The sequence below is a fragment of the Dermochelys coriacea genome, chromosome 16 (genome assembly GCF_009764565.3).
Source record: "Dermochelys coriacea isolate rDerCor1 chromosome 16, rDerCor1.pri.v4, whole genome shotgun sequence".
NCBI classification, from domain to species: Eukaryota; Metazoa; Chordata; order Testudines; family Dermochelyidae; genus Dermochelys; species Dermochelys coriacea.
The window spans coordinates 20,835,518-20,853,725 of NC_050083.1; the positions used below are offsets into that span (position 1 = coordinate 20,835,518).

An 18,208-nucleotide genomic window follows, 5' to 3' on the forward strand; every position below is an offset into this window, starting at 1 on the left:
GTGTACTGCCAAAACGTTGGCTGTGGGTGATAACTACAGCCTGGGCCTGCTCTTGCTCCCATTGGTCAGTTCTGCCAGTGGTTGATTAATTCACGTAGGGCCTGATCTAAAGCTGTTGGAGCCAATGAGAGTCTCTCCATTGCCATCAGGGGGCTTCGGCTCAGGCCCGTGGTGCTGCTGGTGGGTGTAGCACTTTGCAGGTGTCACTTGATGTCTCTGCCCTGAATGTAAAGTATACAGTTAGCACACAAAGACCACAGCATGCTGTGGGGTGGGAAGACAGTTCATGGGATAATAAAACTAAGGAAGCAAGGGGCCAATAGGAAGGGGAAGGGGTCTGTAATGGGAGCAGAATTGGGTCACTTGAAGCTGTGTTTAAAATCCGATTAACCCTAAGGAAGCAGAACTGGGCTGGCCTTGCTGGAATTGCTTGGCAGATGCTATCGGGGCTGGGGCAAAGGATGCAGCGCTGGAGAACCACCACTGCATGCATCTGCCAGTCAAAGAGCACTTTAAATGAAGCCTGGCTCTAGACCCTGAAGGAGAGCCATCCCCCCGCTCAGAGCTGGAGTAAAGCGTGTGGAGCCTGAAAGGCTTCACTCCCTTGAAGCCAAAAACATATTAGAGCAAGTCGGGGGAGGAAACTTGCACGGTCGGAAATTAAATGAGAGAGGTGCCCAGGAGTAGTGACATTACCCTCCCTGTGCTCATTAGCACTTGGGGCAGCTCCTACCGAATGGTGTGACTCGAGATTTCTCTGGCAATTTGCTGTGGTTTTAAATAGGCCCTGGATGTGCTAAACTGCGGAATTAAAGCTAATTTGCAGAAAAATGGCCAGCAACCTGAAAATGGGAGAGAGATTTTTTAGTGGGGTTGAAAGGCAGATTGGCCAGGTCCCTTTGTTTTCTAGTATCAATTTATATTTTAGGTCCTGTGAACATTCCAGTGCGAAATGCAATGAGTGGGATACTGGCAGAACACTTGGATAACACCTCTGCTCCTGCAAAAAAGGCGCCATTTGCTCTTTAATGAGCACAAGTGAGCAGGATCGTTGTTTGACATCACAGCCAAAGTAAAGGTCTATCTATACCTTGTCAGATTTGTACCGTGAACCCTGCAAATTGCCTTAGAATTTCATGGTGAAATAAAAATGTCCTTGGGCAGGGAGATTTTAACGGGTGAGTCATTTAATAGGCTGACTGTGAGGAAATGCTTTGGGGCACTTAGCTGACATAGGAGCTTTGCAGCGACGTAGTAGAAGAGCTCATGGCACATTCACGCAGCATGTCAGCCTCACAGCATGTCAAGGATGGACTGGACTATGGAGATTGAGAAGATCAGGATGGAGGCACCAGCAGAACAAGAGGCCCCGCTTGCTGCTCCCTCCACTGCCCCTGTGCTAAAGCCAGTGAGGATGTCAGACTCCGGGGCTGTCAAGCCAACAGCTTAGGACAGAACTACGTCCCTCCTCTGTAAAGAGTCGCCCTCTGCCCCGTGCCCTAGGTACATATTAAAGAAAAGCACAAAATGTTCTGAAATAAACTCAAGTAATTCTGTCTCCCCAGCTCCTGGGGTCCAAACTGGGTGTGAGCCTACTCTTTAAACTCAGAGTGAAATGCTGGCTCTTTAATGGTTAAAATACCTCAGCTCCATTCAGTTCAATGCTCCCTTTAAGGTCCTCTTGCCTAATGGTCCAGTTTAAAGGATTTTCCACATTTCTTAGCTTCTTGGACCAGAGCTATGCAGACTCATCCTGTTACAGTACAAAGCGCATGAGTGCTGCTGTAAATCAGAGGCCTCATCTCCAAATTGCTGCATACATAAAGCATGCATGATAATCCAGGATAGGAAAAAATGCATCTCTAATCTGCTCCTTTTCATCAGCTGACAGTTCTAGCTCACACACCACAAGGAAACAGGGCTTTTGTTTCTTTTAATAGGATATGCGACGTCATTGTTGATTATAAACATTGAATTCCCCTAAACTGAGAACTAGGTCTTTCCATGCTGGCCTTTTTTTACAGCTAGAAAATACATGAACAGCAAATTAAAACAGCATATTTAGTCATACTGGCTACAGCTCCTTGCACTGCTGGAGTCCTGTCAGATATCACACTGCTAAGCAGGGTCAGGCTGGGTCACAGAACTACCAAGAACACCTTGGAGCCCCGGGGAGCGATGCTGGGAGTTCAACGGGTGGCACGCCATCCTCTGAGTCAATGTGCCCTTATAGTGATAGTGGGACAGCTGGGCTGCTGCTATTCAGATGAATCATAAAACCACGGTCCTGACCACTTGTAATTAAAGAGCCCACGACCCTTTTTGTTCTAGCCCCAGAGTCCTAGCCAAATTCCAGTCTGGGTTCCATTGGGTTTCCTAATGCCTCGGGCTGCTTCTGTTGGACTCCTGTATACTATTTTTATTTCAAGAGTATGTATTCATAAGCTGTTGGCTGCAAATACATGGACACTCTTTAAAATGCCATATGAAAAACAAAATCTCTAGCTACCTTTATCGCCACAGTAGGATTAACCCTAGGTTAATCAGCTGTTTATTGCTAGAATAAACTGGTTGTTACATTCTGGCTCTCTCAATACCCCCTGTAGAATAAATTGGATATTAGTGTACCGACAGACAGCTGCGACCTGACGTGGTCATCACCGACAAGGCCCAGAAAAAGATCATCCTTGTCGACGTCACGGTCTCCTTTGAGAACAGGACCCCGGCCTTTTGTGAAGCCCAAGCCTGGAGTCATAAACTGGAAAAGTACACCCCCATGGCCGACACCCTGAGAGCAAAGGGCTATGAGGTGCAGATGGACGCCCTGATCGTCGGAGCCCTGGGCTCCTGGGACCCCTGCAACGAGCGTGTGCTGCGGACCTGTGGGATTGGTCGACACTCTGCATGGCTCATGCGGCGCCTTATGGTCTCGGACACCATCTGATGGTGTAGGGACGTCTACATCGAACACATCCCCGGCCACTGACAGTACTAGGGGGTGCAAGCCGGAACAACATTGTGCATCAACTACAAGAAAGGGACTGAGACTTTTTCCATTGGACCATATGAACTAGAACCATAAACTCACTGAGCATTAAATCTCACCAAATGAGGGTAATCCATCCTCATCATCAGATCCACTCATTATATTCCATACCTGAACATAGTCATTATATGAACAACATACCCTCATATCGCAATGTCTGTACTTTCACCCATTAACCTTTTACCCTCAGTTGGGGATACTGCAGATTATGTATTCTTTATGCCATCCAATCCTAAACCTAATTTTGCACCCCTTGATAATCTGTACCTTATTCCCGGATAACCAGAAACTTCTATGCTTAAACTCTGTACCGTTTTTTTTATTTTAACATCTTAATAAAATTCTTAATTCTTTATATCCTAGCCTGAACAGTTGTGCAATTTATGCATTTCACCCAGAGATGGCAGCATGTCATTGTTGGAGAAATAATTCCTCTAAGCAGTATACATAGCTTGCACATATGCTCCCTCCATCCTTCATATGCCCACTTAGCTCCAAAATAAAAAACTTTCCTGGGTGGGAATATAGAGAAAATTTATGAACCAGCCAACTAAATACCCCAAAAAAGCAAAGGGGGATCTTAGCTCCATAGGTAAGCGCATTTCAATGTATGTGATCAGTTGAAAAATGTCCCAGGGGACACATCAGCTAAAGTAATGCTATCTTTAAAGACAACGTATTCTGTTCCAACTTATTAAAAATGCCCAGTGTTAGCTATCCATATTCAGTGACTCATAGTTACTAACAGAAATCCAGCATCCTACCAGTCCAACTAATACAAATAAATAATGAACAAAGAAAGGAAGCCTCAGAGCAGTTTGTAGCAGTGAAGAATGACACTTTCACCTTTGTTACTAGAAAATAGGTACCAGGAAAAGCATATTGACACTGACCAAGCTTTTAGAATGCCCAGTGTGGGTGTTTAATAACCCCTGAGGTCATCCACTCAAGAATTTTAAAAACCAAACTGCCTCTTCACTGTGTATGTTGTTTCTTTACTTGGTGCAGCATAGGTAACTTGGCCAATAAAGAAATCTTGGCCCGTGTCATGTTCTGTCTCTTATGCAATAGCAGAGTGCAGTAATGTTCAATTTGCAAATGCTGCTAGGGCAAGAATTGACTCAACAATAACAAAAAGAAAAGCAAACGTTGCCAGTGGTTTTTTCCCACCTGTGCACAAAACCTAAATGTCGGGGCTATGTGGTTGGTTTGCATCTCCTGGTCCAGCAGGCCCATCCACCAATGCAAGCAGACACCCAAGAGTGCTTTAGGCAGTGAAGGCAGACAGGAAAAGCATATTGTAGATGAATAGCCAAAGCCATGCATGGCTTTGACAATATTGCCAACCCCAAGTATTCAAAAAATAAATCACAGATCAGACCCCCAAAATCGTAATATTTAAAAGACAAATAATAACCATGGGGTTCTTTGCTTTGCTTTCCTGGTACCTGAATCTTCAGGCTGCATTCAGGATAAGTTTCCCTGCCTTTTCCCTCCCCATACGCAGAAGACCTAGAAAGGAAAACAGATTCTCACCACTCCAGGAGACGGAGCTTTAAAGTAAAGCCCAAATATCAAGTGACTAATGACAAAACCGAGTTGGCAATGCTGTAACCGAGAGCCATATCACATCCAGTTGATTGGCATGCGGCTGTCCATGCAGCTAACCCTCCACAGCGCGAGAGCCGCAAGTAAGGATCGAGTGGGTGGCATATTTTCCCCCACACCTGTAGGAATCCCTGGGAAGTAGTATAGCTGGGGCCTCCAATGGAGCCGTTGTGCCATTCCCTAAGAGGCAAAGGACATCCATGGGGTTGGCTCAGGGCCTCCAATGGATCCCCGAGAGCTGCGGGGCTCTGGGGTGGGATCTTGCTTCTTCTGCAGGACTGACCCCACTCCCCAGACAGAAGAATTAGCGGAAAGGTTTCCTCCCTCCACCCACCTCCCCGCACAATTACCTCCTGAAGGTTTCTGTGGAAGAGAGTATCCAGCCTAAATTAAACCACATTGACCAGATAACCAGCTCTGTGAGGGCAGCCACAGCATTCTGCATTGCTCCATTGGGGAGTAAGCGCCATTACCATGTGGTGATCCTTCGAGGAGGGGGAATGATACTGATGGACTTCAAAGGGAGCCTTCTCTGGGACAGTGCTGATCCACACACAGGATGCAAGTCAGGGAGGGCTCAAAAGGCCCAGAGAGAAGTGCAGGATCTCCAACAGGGAGCGGTCCAGGGAGGTACCTTCTGGCCTTGTCCCATATTCAGCAGCCCTGCATCTTCTGAGAACCAGGCACTTCAGCCTTCAGATGCTACATGCCCCTGAAGGCAAATGAGCGGGAGCCTGCTGAAAAGTGCCACTCTGCACCTCAACCCTGCGGTTCCCTTTCACTCTAGTGGCCGGCCTTAGAATCCCAGAGACAGACAAGCTGCCACTCTCCATAAGCCAGACGGCAGAACCCATCAAGTCGTGCTCGGTAGGGCCCAGTTTCTAGGATTCACAACCACATGATTAATAATGGATACTATAAAGAGCCGGTGATGTTAAAAAAGACTTTTTAATTGTACATCAGACATATTAATTACAACTTGAATATAACAAAAGTTGGTTATTAAAAGCAGCAACTTGACATCATAAATCTTTAGAAGGTGCACAGAATCATTATAAGATCTATTAGAACTAATGCAACACATCCTCTGGAACAAAGCGTTTTTAAAGGCTTCACGGTCCCCGCTCTGGAACGGATGCGGGGGTGGGGAAGGTTGGTTGGTTGGTTTGCAGGGCCTGAAATAAAAAGCATACACCCACAGCACACTGGGGCACAGACGCTCCTGAAGTGTGCAACGGCTTTCTGAGCCTCTTGGTGTCACTGCACTGCCTATTCTGAGGCTTCCAAAGGGGAGGAAACACAATTGAGAGATGAACAGAAAGGCCTCACCTGGCAAGATCAGGATTCATTCATTGCGCATCAGCTGATCACTCCACCAATAGCCAGAGCAGAACAGGGAGCTGTGTCCCTCACACTGCTCTAAGCCAAGCCTGAGCCCCTGGACCCCAGCTCTGCAAACTTCTGGTCTTGGCAGGTAAGTAACGGTGGAACTGACTTTATGCTACTGTCTTTTCAAGGGGAGTTGCATGCAATTTCAGCATGCACATGTATTCTGTTTCTGATTTAAGATCTTAAATACTAATTCCCCGATCATGTTATAAGCTCCATGCAGGCAGAACCTACAGAAGTTGACAAGTGATGCAGAGGTTATGGCAGAGTCAGGGTCATGTCTCTTTCACTTCCCCTCTGAAAGGTGATGGGTATTGACCCAACTCTAATGCCTACATTTCAAATACAGAAGGAATAGGGTTATGTCCCCCTTTCTCCCACCCCTGATCATTTCTAAGCCGAAAGCCTCAAAATCTCTTGGTTTTCCTGGGGCTCCTGAATATGTGCTGAAAACAAGGAGCAGATTCAATAAAAGGGTCTTTTTCATATTGCCTCTTTGCATTCAAAGCACTTATGTATTTCACAGGACATGAAATAGCCACAGTACTTCAAAATCATTAAAAAAAGCCTAGCTTTTGGAAACAGCAAAAAAACAACAAAAAAAAAAAACAAACAACCCCCCACAACTAGCTTTTGTGCTCAAAGGCTGCAAAATTATATACGGCCTGACCCAAACTCTGTTGAAGTCAGTGAAAAGACTCCTATTGATTCCAATGGGGTTTGGGTCATGTCCCAAGAGACCAAAAAACTTACTACTATGCATAGAAAGACCCCAGTCCTACAATTGGATCCACACAAGCAGACCCATGGGCATATGCCCACACAGATCTGATGCAGGTTCAGGAGCCAAGTCAGTTTCTTTTCACTCACAACCTGCGTAATTAGGAGAGTCTTTTAATGCTTTCTATGCACTTGACTTGTCTATACTGACAGTGCAGCTATGCCACTGTAGCACTTAGAGCTTCTCCCACTGGCGTAGGAACTCCACCTTCCTGAGCAGCATTGGCTGTGTTGACAGGAGCTCTCCCATCGACACAGCACTATTGATAGCAGGGGTTAGAGCCGTATAACTGCATCGCTCCAGGGTGTGGCTTTTCCATCCCCCTGAGCAATGGGGCTATATGGACATAAAATGGTAGTGTAGACCAAGCCTCAGGGGTGAGATGTTACTTTAACAGTAGAGATGTACTACAGACTGACTTTTTAAAGTCAGTTTCCATTCGCTGGATTCAAATCCAGTCCCAACGACAGACTCCACATTTTACAAACGGGTGGCAGCTTTTCCATCGAGGTGTCGCTAGATCATTTCTGACAGATTAATTGAAAGACTAAAACAAAACAAAAAAAACCTGCTACAATGGATGTTCAGACTAATCTACTTCTGCTACAGCCGCTGATAACAGGCCAGATTCTGATCCTAGTTACTCTGGGATAATCTTGAAAAACTCCACTGAAGGCAATGTAAAAACTTCAAATTTACACTGGTGCATCCAGTCAGAATCCGGCCCAAAATCTCTAACACTCAAAGGACAGCAAGGAGCTGTATGTACCATTCTGGGTCTCAGCCATATAATCAACTCAGATTACAGAAATAAGGAGATCTTATTTCAGATTTGCGGGGGAGGGAAGCTACAATTAAAAACAACCACCCCCCCCCCCAACAACCTGGATTATCCACGGTGTTATTTGAAGAGTGGCATCAGTGGGAGTTTTACTTTGTTAAGGATCATATAATTTGGCCTTTGGCCTGTTCTGTTAAGGCAATATTGTACCATTCATTTGGATGCCAGTGAGGAAATGCTGCTTTTATTATGGGATTTCTGCTTAAAAATGGAGCCTAATTTTCCCTCTCACCTGTTTTGAGCTCTTGATTTACACCCGTGTCAGTTAGGGGAGAATCATACGCTGAATGACTGAGGATTTTAAATAAAGTTTTTTCAATAAAATGAGCTTTTCAGTTCATCTTGCAACAGCCAGGTCATAAAATCATTCACACTGTTAAAACCCTGTCCTTTACGGATTAATAAAGGTGAAAGAATTTGCAAACTCTAGTTTGCTTTTTTTGCCTTTATGATGTTTACATTTTTGCACTTCACTCAGTTTGGACAATGAAAGGAGAGTTGTCAGTTTCACTGTTTATCCACAGTGTTGTTCTAGTCAGGTTGGTCCCAGGGTATTAGAGAGATAAGCGGGGTGAAGTTGTATCTTGTATCAGACCAATTTCAGGTCATCTGAAAAAGAGCTCTATGCAGCTCAGAAGCTTGTCCTTCACCAATGGAAGTTGGTTCAATAAAAAAAAATATTACCTCACCCACCTTGTCACTTTTGTTTATTGTCAGTTTCACTCTGGGTTCTCAACCACCAGGCTATAAAGTGTGGATAACTTTTCACTGAATGTTTAAAAGAAAAATCTAAAACATTTCTACTGATATTAGAGTTTGTAAAAAGTATAGATATATTTTAAAACAACCTAGATTGTGTCTAAGCTACCTGACAATATCATTTTCTATTAGACAAGAGTGGCAATTTTTTATTATTGGGTAGGCAAACTGAATCCCAGAATTCAGCTTAGCAAGTCACTTTCTGAATCCCAATAATGGAAAACATGGCTCGCCCTCCAATAATTTATTACATTCGTTTTTCTGATTCTTAAGTTACTGCATTGCCTCTCCCTTCCTTGCCCTGCAAGGCTACATCCTCTTCTTCCACTATATATGCAAGAGCAACAAAGACAGAGATCATGCAGTGCTAAGTAGAAAGATTTGGTTCAGCTGGTATATGTCAGGTAAATACAAATAGCAATATGTATTGTTACGTATCCAAAAGCAGCAGCAACAAAAATTCCCTCCCCCAACACAAACATCTCTCTTTCATTCACAGAGATACAGCCACTTTTCCTTTGTTTTGCTTTTTGTTTGGCTGGTTTTTTTGGCTTGTCTACTCATTTGGCAGCATTCAACAAAATGATCTTTCCAAAAATAAATGCCCATGGTTCTATTTCAGTTAAGATGCCATCAGTGCAAAACAATGCCCTCCTTGGTTTTAAGGCAAGCTCACGTCATTTGTCTGATTCATTCCAAGACTGTGATTGTCAAAAGAATAAGCAAACGGAGCTGCTGCATCATTTGACATCTTAATATCATGGGACAAGAGCAACTGTAATGTAAATCTATCCAGCGGCTGGAAAGGCTGGAAGTGAATGGCCTAAAAGTGTACGTATGTATATATCCCATTAAGGAATGGGTCTATGATGAGGAGGTAAATACTATATAATTGCTTTGGCCAGCATTTTCTATCAGCACAAGAATGTGATATTTGGGAGCTTAGGCATTATAGAACTGGTTATGTAGGTGCTTTCTGCTTTAGTAACAAGACCAGTTGGGTCTGTTATTTAAGGCTCGTATGTGATCATAAGACACTGGTGGACTTAGCTGTGGTTCTTCTGCATAAGAGCATTTTTATTGTTATTAGAGGGGATGATGGTTTGAGCTCTATACAGATTGCTTTTCCTTTCTCCACTCAGATTTCCCTCTTTGCTTTCCTCTCACCACAAGAGCTGCTCCATCAGACATGTGCGTGCGCTATCAGCCAGATGCTGGGTGGTTCGGACAGTCCTACCGTGCCTCTATGGCGCAGCAGAGTATCACAATGAAAAGCCATATCACTAATTGCTCTCTTCCACAAAGATGGCTCCTTTGGCTTAGCCAAAGGGTCCCTCGGGGAAGCGTAACTAGGCGATGCCAGTTGTATATACAAATGACCAATAAAATAATCATCATTAAAAACAAGAACTCTATCAGTTTTAGCCACCCGATGCCACAGCTCACAGGAAGTTTGGATGTAATTGCCATGTCCAACTGCCTCTGCTACACCCTGTCCTAAGTCCTTCACAGTTCCCTAGACCGTTAAGTGTTCCTTTCAAACCTCGCCTGCACAACTCACTGTAAGCGTAAGGAGAGATGTCAAAGCTCTCCCCCATCGGTGCACGGCCAGCGCGGGAGCCCTGCTCATCCGCATCCCTTGCCTCTTTTGGTTTAGGTCATGGGTGTTGTTTGATTGATAGATCTATTTAATTCTAGGAGAGGTTCCCCAGGCTGGTCCAAGCCAGAGGAATCAATATGGGGTGGTGCCTTCCCATTCCACCAGGTATTGGACTTTGCCCTCCGGAGTCACCCTGCGGGCTAGCACCTGGTACTTCTCCCCACACACCAGCCTGCCAGCTGCTCCGAAGTAACTGGTGATGGAGGACTTGAGGTGGGAGAGGGAGGAGTCATCCTCGCTGATGCTCTCCAAGGTGTGGCTGTCAATCCCATCATCCTGGCGCTCCGGGGCACAGGCTGCCTCACTGCTCTCTGAGGCGCAGCCATTCAGGGGCCCACCTTGCTCGATGCCTTTTCTCTTCCCCCCCACTGGGGCGTAGGCTTTCACCGCCAACTTTCGTTTCCGGCTGCCCACGTTCCTTCTGCTAGGGGGGAGAGAGAGAAGGGGATGGGGATAAGAGGAAATGCTGGCAAAAGAAAACAACAATGCAGCAGCGCTGGCTCTTAGACAAGACATGTGCCTGGTGATGTCAAGGGCTCCTGACCCAGCCAAGTAGGGAGGATGTTTGCTAATGAAAGCGAGTTTTGGTTTTGAGTTTCCCGTCCCAGCTGCTATGAGACTTTACGTGCACCAAGAAGCGAAGTGCCAGATTTCGAGCCATTAGCCACCGTCCAGGAGCTAATAATCCAAGGCTCAAATTAGTAGGAAGAGAGGCAGCTCCCCTTGTTAGGATAACTCTGCTGACGAGTTACAGGACAGGAGGGCATGTGGTCTAGTGTAGACCTTGGGCTGGCTATTGGGACTTCAGGGTTCTAGTCTTGCCTCTGCCCCTGATTCTGATACAATAAACACTCATCTCTGAATTGGGCTCACTACTTCTGTAACTCAGACACTGGAAGAAGGTTGAAGTTGCATTGTCTTAGACTCCCTAAGGTTGGTTAAGGATATGTCTACATGGCACAAAAAACACCACAGCAGGAAGTCTCAGAGCCCAGGTCAATTGGCCCAGGCTTGCAGGGCTAAAAACAGCAGTCTGGACGCTCAGACTCTAGTCAGAGTCTGGAAACCCAATGAGAGGGGAGGGTCTCGGAGCCTGGGCTCCAGCCTGCGTCCAAACATCTACACTATTTTTAGACCTATAGTGTGAGACTTGCGAGCCTGTTGACCTGGGCTGAGACTCGCTTCCGTGGGTCTCTTTTGCTGTGTAGACATATCCTAGGACTCCTCCCTGAACATGGCCATCGGTGCCTAGATGGATCCATTTCTGCAATGATGCTAATGCCAGCTTCCCATGGGGCCTGTGAGCTTTAATCCATTTATTTGTGTGAAGTGCTTTTGCCAAGTACTTCATCAGGGCTCTGCACAGCCACAAGAGTCCTTATGCACAGACCGGACTGCAGGGTAGGAGATGTCCCGTGGAGATGGCTAGGCAGAGTGGATGTGTTCAGTAAAGCTGCCAGTTCATTAATAATGAGTCTTTCTATCCCTCTGAATGTAAAAACACCAATCGGCTCCAGGTAAGCAAGGGTAGTTCTGCTTACTGAGAAATGCAGGGCCAGTCCTTTCTGCATTAACCACAGCGCTTCCCTCACCCCACCAAGGAGATGGCAGGAAAATAGGCAGTTCTATTTAATGACCTCAAATAGGCACTGAACAAATTGGCTGCCAGCTGTGGGCATCAGCTGTACAGTGGGTGGAGTCCCCAAGGCAAGCACACAGGAATCCTTATTGCCAGGTGCTCGAGGACCACCTAGGACCAGCTCCTTTGCAGTGTATCCTTGTGAAGAGATTTTAAAAAAACAGAAGCTGGGATTTCCTGCAGCCAGGCACGTATGTTTGGGGACAGTCTCCAGTTAATCAGTGTGTGGTTTGCTTAGTGTCACGGCAGAGACAGAGAAAGATGAGCAATACTTGGAAATACTGTGGATGCAGAGTAGTTAGGAGATAGCTTGCCCAGCACTGAGAAAGATGGCAGGGAAGAGAGGAGTCCAGGTAAACTTCCCATGACCCACCATCATTAAGAGCTAACTCTACCTCAGCCAGAGGTTGGAAGGCCAGGGTGAAAAGAGTTAATGAGGATCACGTCAGGGGTTGGAAAAAAACAAAGGGGATTAAAAGAAAGCCGTCAAGTGTAGTCAAGATCAATGCAAAAATCAAAGGGCAAGAACCTAGTCTCAGCCGCTCCCCTCCCCTTACCTCGATTCATAAGACAGGCTCGTTGTTGCAGAGCCAGATGTACTGGCAGCATCCGTGGAATCCAGGTCAGAAAGAAAAGTCTGCCCTGAGCTGGCACTGAAAGGGAGAGAGACCAAAGTCAATCCTGGCCAGACCTCAGCCACTGTGCAAGCCCAGCGTTTCCGGCTGCATCGGTAGCAGACGCCCTTCTGGGTACGTACAGGACCCGGCTCCAAACAGAACGCCAGCTAAAACATGCAGCCGGTTCGGTGACATTCAGGAGATCAGCAGCGTGCGTCCCTATCAGGACAGCCAGGGGGGCCTGCACAACGTTAGTTAAAAGCCCAGAAGTCAGACAGGAACATAGTAACCAGCGCAGACCCCTAGGACTTCCAGACCTGCCAGGACGGGGCATTCACCAGTAGCCAGCAAGGGCTCCCCATCCCCCTGCTTCCATTTCCCAACAGGGCACAAGTAGATTAGCTGGTGCTCACTGAAAAATCTTGATTCCTCATATAAATCTGGTACTGCAGATTTGTCTGATTAAGCCCCTCAAACATCTTTCACCTTCAGGCATCTCTCCTCTCCCCAGCACATGAGGGAGTGAAGAGGGCAACCCCTGAATCACGGTGATGGCTACCCCCGGCATGGCAAAGAGTGGGGACACATGCACAGGGAGCCGGCACGGTTTCTTCTTACCATCAGGCATTACTGCCCCCCAGGACAGATATGCCGTTTACCTTTTTAAGCTCTGAATTTCATCCAGTGTAAAGTCAAATATGCTGGCCAGGTGGTGGTTTGTGCTCCAAGCCGAGGTGAAGTCACTCTGCATTGCAAAAAGGAGTATATTCATTAGCTGACAGCAGGCCACGACTCGGCGTGAGCAATCACCGCCAGCGTTTCCTACCCCCTTTGGCCTCCAGCTTTCGTCTACTGCATGCTCTGAGATGACCTGTGCTTTGGACAGTCCCTTACCCCTCTGCAGAGCGGGCATGCAGAAGGCTGCTGTTCGGAGCTGGGCGCAGTTGGAGGGTTGTGGGGAATCCCATCCATTCTTTTTTTAAAGGCACCTTTTTCATTAAAAATAATAAAATGTCCCATGCCAGCTGAGGTTCCATTTTCCCTGGTTCTTGTCTGTAACTGAGAAGCTGTGAGGGCATTTGGAAGGATGGGGGACAATTATACTTGACGCATCTAAGGATGTCAAAGTCTTTTACAATGGTTTAATCAATTTTTACGCTTCATGCTGGGAAACTAAGAGGCAGAAACCAAGTCTCACAGCACATCAGTGGCAAACCCTATAACAGAACCTGAGACACCCAACTTTCATCCCAGTGCTCTAGCCACCAGAAGACACTTCCTCCTTCCCATCAGTCTTCTTTCTCCCCCGAGTGCACAGATTAAACAGATGGATTTGGAACTCCCTGCTCTGAGCCTCTTGTTACTGGCATCAGAAGGCTGGTTTGTGGCCAGAAGGGCTAACTTTCCATTAGCACTTTGATCCTGCCTTTATTAGTCATCTCTGTCTGGGGAGTGTGCGGGCTATGCCGGATGGGAAAACGGCAAATTGGAGAAAGCACTCAAGCCTCCTAAACGCCTGTTAGTAGCAGCAGTGCAAGGATTGTGAAGAGTTCCATGTTTGAAAAACAGAAAGCAAAACACTTCAGTAATTCAACCCTGAAAAACAACATCATGGATAGTAACAAAAGAAAGAGTAGCGAGAAACTAACACTGGGAATAGCATCCTCCAACAAAAATTTTGATCTTTTTCTTCTAGCAACTCGCCTTTTCTGCTGTTGAAATTCATGAGGCAGCAAACTGCGAAAGCAAACAACAAACACAAACAAAGAACAATGAGAGTCAGACTTGCTGGGAGACTGTAAATCATGTAACAGGCCTAAGGGAGATGTATAGAAAATGTCTACTTTGGTTCCAAGCAGCCAGGGAGAAACCTAGGGTGGGGAGTGAAAACTAAAATTTACGAGCTGTCGTTCGAAATCCTAGTCCTGCTTGCAGCCTAGGGGGCTCTAGAGAGAAGTGTGAGACCAAGACCTAGTAGTCAGTTTGCAGAGAGCCAGTTGCAATAAGGTGGTGAGAGTTGTGGCCTCTCTGTTTTATGGAGCAGCCTGGTTTGTTTCTCTGTTTTGGGGTTCTTGTATGTTCTGAATTCTAAGGAATAAAATAATGTTATACTGCAATCGTACAGCAAGAGTGTCTACGTTTTTAATCTAATTTCTCTGTTTGTATGCTGTGAAACAGACAATTATCAAGAGAGCCCAGGAAAGCTGCTTTACTGTAGTGGCTGGGACAGAACTGGGGAATGCTGCATAACCCAGGGGACCCCATGACTTATTTCTGTGTCAGAGTTTAAGACAGAAGCAGACATTCTATGGAGGAAAAGCTCAAACAGTTTATGGGGAAGCCAGTTTTCTTAAGAAGAGGAGGAGGAGGAGCAGAGGATAGTGTGAAGTGAAAGCGTGGACACAGACCCGTTTTTATGGGAGTATTTGCTTTTTCCTCTCTTCTTCAGCTCAGAAGCTCCATTCTCGCCCAAACCTGGTACCTTCTCTGGCAGGAGCTTGCTTGGGGGGTTTGGCGGGACACGAATTCGCAGGCGAAAGATGCATTTCTTCTTCTTGATTTCCTTACCGCATAGAAACCTAGAGGGCACAAGATACAAATCCCCTTGTGAGCTATTGATTTTTAAGCACTGAATGGGAGTCGTAATGGCCAACTCTTCCCCTCTCCCACCCATCCTACCTCAACACCTAAACCCTGCAAACCCAGACATTTCAGCCCCTCCAACTTCCCCACACCTGCTGAAGCTGAAGTGTTGCATCAAACAATCCCCACGCCCAGGCTCACCTGCTTTTGTAGCTGTTGAGTGCATTGAGCAGGTGTGGAGCGCGTTCTGAGGCCGGAGTGCTGGTCAGCTGGGATAAAGCATTGGCCAAAAGGTCATTTCAGTAACTTGAACAGATGATCAGCAAAGCACAGAGCACACGCTTCCTAGAGAGCTCGTTAGAGTCACCATGGTTATTCAGAACTTAAACAAATGAGGGAGCCCACGCTACAGTTTTCTGCTCTGGTCTAAGCAGGTTTGATCATAAAGCTCAGAAATGCAGTCAACAAAACCCCACAGACCTCCAGGATGCAAACACTCAGGCAGTGTTTATTGTTTGGACGTCAGCGTGCTGGGTTTTCCTCACTTGTGTTCCTAAGACAGTTAAAATCCCTCCTCTTGCTTTGCTCTATTTTATTTTATTTTATTAAACAAATGATGGTTGCATTTACTTCCTGCACTTCACTGGACCTGGACAGTGAAACTAGCCCTGTCCATTTCCCTCTAGTTCTCACACACTGCCACAAGGCTGACACAGATAGGTTAGGACCAGGGTTCTCAACCTTTTTCTTTCTGAGGCCCCCCCAACATGCTATAAAATCTCCACTGCCCAGGGGTGCCACAATAACTGGTTTTCTGCATATAAAAGCCGGGATTGGCGATAAGGGGTAGCAAGCAGGGCAGTTGCCCACGGCCCCATGCCATAGGGGGCACTGTGAAGCTAAGTTGCTCAGGGCCCCAGACTTCAGCCCCATGCAGTGGGACTTCAGCTTTCTGCCTTGAGCCCCAGAAAGTCTAACACTGGCCCTGCTTGGCAGCCCCCTTGAAACCTGCTCATGGCCCCCCAAGGAGCCCCAGACCCCTGGTTGAGAACCACTGGGTTAGGACACATGGCAGAATTGCAATGGTTAAACAGCCCTTCCCCAGGCTCTTTGGAAAGCTACCAGCTGTCCTGCCCCACAAGTCAGCTGCCAGGGGGACTACAGCAGGTGTACAATCAATACCTTCCACCCGTAAAACCCAGCTCCTCTGCCAGCCAGAGAATTGACGGATTGAATCTATGCCAGGGAGCTGGCAGAGTGAGGCGGGTACAGTGTGTGCTCTGTGAGCAGGCAGAATAAGAGGTCAATCTTGCAAGCTCTGGTAATGCCCCAGCCAGGTGCCCTCTTTCCCCCCATTGCCCTGCACACAGCCATTGACTAAACAATTACAACAAACCCCGCAGTGCCCGGGCACCTTGTACAAACACTTGCTGACGATTTGCTTTGAAGCAGGCAACAAACCAAGTCCATCCAGAGCCACAAAAATCCACCCCACTGTGGCAAACCACCCTGGACCCCCAAGAAAAAGACAGGCAAAGGTGGTTTTAGACCTACACTGTGACACTCAAGGAAGCACACAGAAAGGTGACTGGCCCTGCCCCCTGCTCCTTTGCAAATGAGTGCCATTCAAATGCATCCTGCGATTTATGGCTCCTTCCCACTAATAGAAACACACCTTATCACCACAGGATTTCCCTATTAAACACACCTGAATTCACCTTTCTCTCTGAGTGACACTCGTGAGCTTCCCTTTTTGCTGTCAGAGCAGACAGGAACAGAGGCTCCCAAAGAAACCCTGGGCTTATTTTCTTTGGAGTCAGCCAGGCTGCATTTCTGGCTTTAAGGGGTGGATGGTCCATGCATCACTTCCCCTGCAGCCGCCTAGCTTATCTCCAAGCTGCCTTCCCCCATCTGATCCCAGGCCCCATGTATTTACCTTTCCGAGCTGTAAAGGATCCCAGTGGTGATTTACAAAGGCTAGGATTTCCTCAAAGTCGAAGTACTTCTTTTTGCTCTGCACGCCCAGATTATAGAGGGCCAGGTGGACAGCGTCGACCCTGTGGGAGCAAAGGAACAAGAGCAGCTAAGAGCAGGCCCCACTTAGGCCAGGAGCTGCTTTCAGATGCACTTGCATTTACTTCAGGTTTGCAACCCTGAGCTTCCTGCTCTGGCTTTACCATCACCATGGCAGCTGCCTTCTCCCCACTCCTGCCATTCTTCTCTGCTCCTACTCCAAGTAACCCCTGGGATGCTCAGGGGGTCTGATGGATGAATTTCTATGTGGCTGACAGCAAAGCAGGGAGAGAAAGTTGCCTGTCCCTTCCTTAGAATTGTCATTCTGCAGACAGTAGCAGATACGTCCTCTCCGTGATCTGTGCGCTAGACATGAACGGAAACCCAGATGTGCAGCCTACACTATGGAGAAGGCTTGAGACCAGATTGTGTTAATCTGCAGCATGGGATGCTGGCAGGGATGTGGACAGAGCGTCCCACTGTAGCTGCTGTGCAGGTCTGGAGAGTCATAGCAGGTTCCATTGTATTTTCACATGTACAAAAGGGGATTAGAGGAATAACTAAAGGGCTGGTTTAAATCCGTCAAAGGGGAGCCAGGAAAAGGAGGATTAAGTGGCTGTTAGGTTGACCTGTTTGGCAAAATCCTGCAAGGGGCTCTGCATGCGGGGAGATTTACCACGTGCTGAAATACCTGAGCCCCACTGAGTTGGCTAACCTGTGGAGTGCCAGGATTCATTCCTAGTTTCCTGGCTTTTTGTCAGTTTCAGCCACATGCTCAGTGCTGCAGTTCAGGCAGTGGGGAGGGGGATTCCTGGCTGATCTAATGTTAGCTGAAAAAACAAAGTGCAGGAGGCTGACGGCTGGCTGCAGAGGCTCCTAGTCACATAAAAATAGGTCCTGGCTGCATTTACATCCTGCCTCCCTGGAAGCATGTCCCCATTTATATACGGCAGGGGCAGGCAACCTATGGCCCACGTGCCAAAGGCGGCACACAAGCTGATTTTCAGTGGCACTCACGCTGCCCAGGTCCTGGCCACTGGTCCCAGGGGCTCCGCTGCTGGCCTGGGATACCGGGTGCCGACGCTCTGTCAGCTAGGGTTCTGGCTGCCAGCCCCGCTCAGCCCATTTCCAGCCCCAGGTCCCGACCACCAGTCCCGGGGGCTCCGCTGCTGGCCTGGGGTACCAGCCGCTGGCCCCCTGCCAGCTGGGGTTCCATCTGCTGGCCCCGCTCAGCCCGCTGCCGGCCTGGGGTCCTGGCCACTGGCCCGGGGC

At 47.4% G+C, this 18,208-nt stretch overlaps 1 protein-coding gene across 3 annotated transcripts in view; it reads right to left on the reverse strand.

The window, feature by feature from the left end:
* Positions 1 to 5,583: 5,583 nt before the first annotated feature.
* Positions 5,584 to 18,208, reverse strand: part of PHF19 (PHD finger protein 19) — a 30,336-nt gene continuing 17,711 nt past the window's right edge. For 2 of the 3 annotated variants that reach the window (XM_038374839.2, XM_043498718.1), the window contains exons 9-15: positions 16,860 to 16,980; positions 15,125 to 15,192; positions 14,749 to 14,919; positions 13,990 to 14,077; positions 13,000 to 13,085; positions 12,281 to 12,376; positions 5,584 to 10,508 (exon numbers count right to left, since the gene is read on the reverse strand). In XM_038374839.2, coding sequence (XP_038230767.1) covers positions 10,157 to 10,508; positions 12,281 to 12,376; positions 13,000 to 13,085; positions 13,990 to 14,077; positions 14,749 to 14,919; positions 15,125 to 15,192; positions 16,860 to 16,980 — 982 coding nt within the window. In that variant the 3' untranslated portion in view covers positions 5,584 to 10,156. The remainder of the gene's footprint in view (positions 10,509 to 12,280; positions 12,377 to 12,999; positions 13,086 to 13,989; positions 14,078 to 14,748; positions 14,920 to 15,124; positions 15,193 to 16,859; positions 16,981 to 18,208) is intronic. The other variant, XM_038374840.2, reaches the window with a different exon arrangement.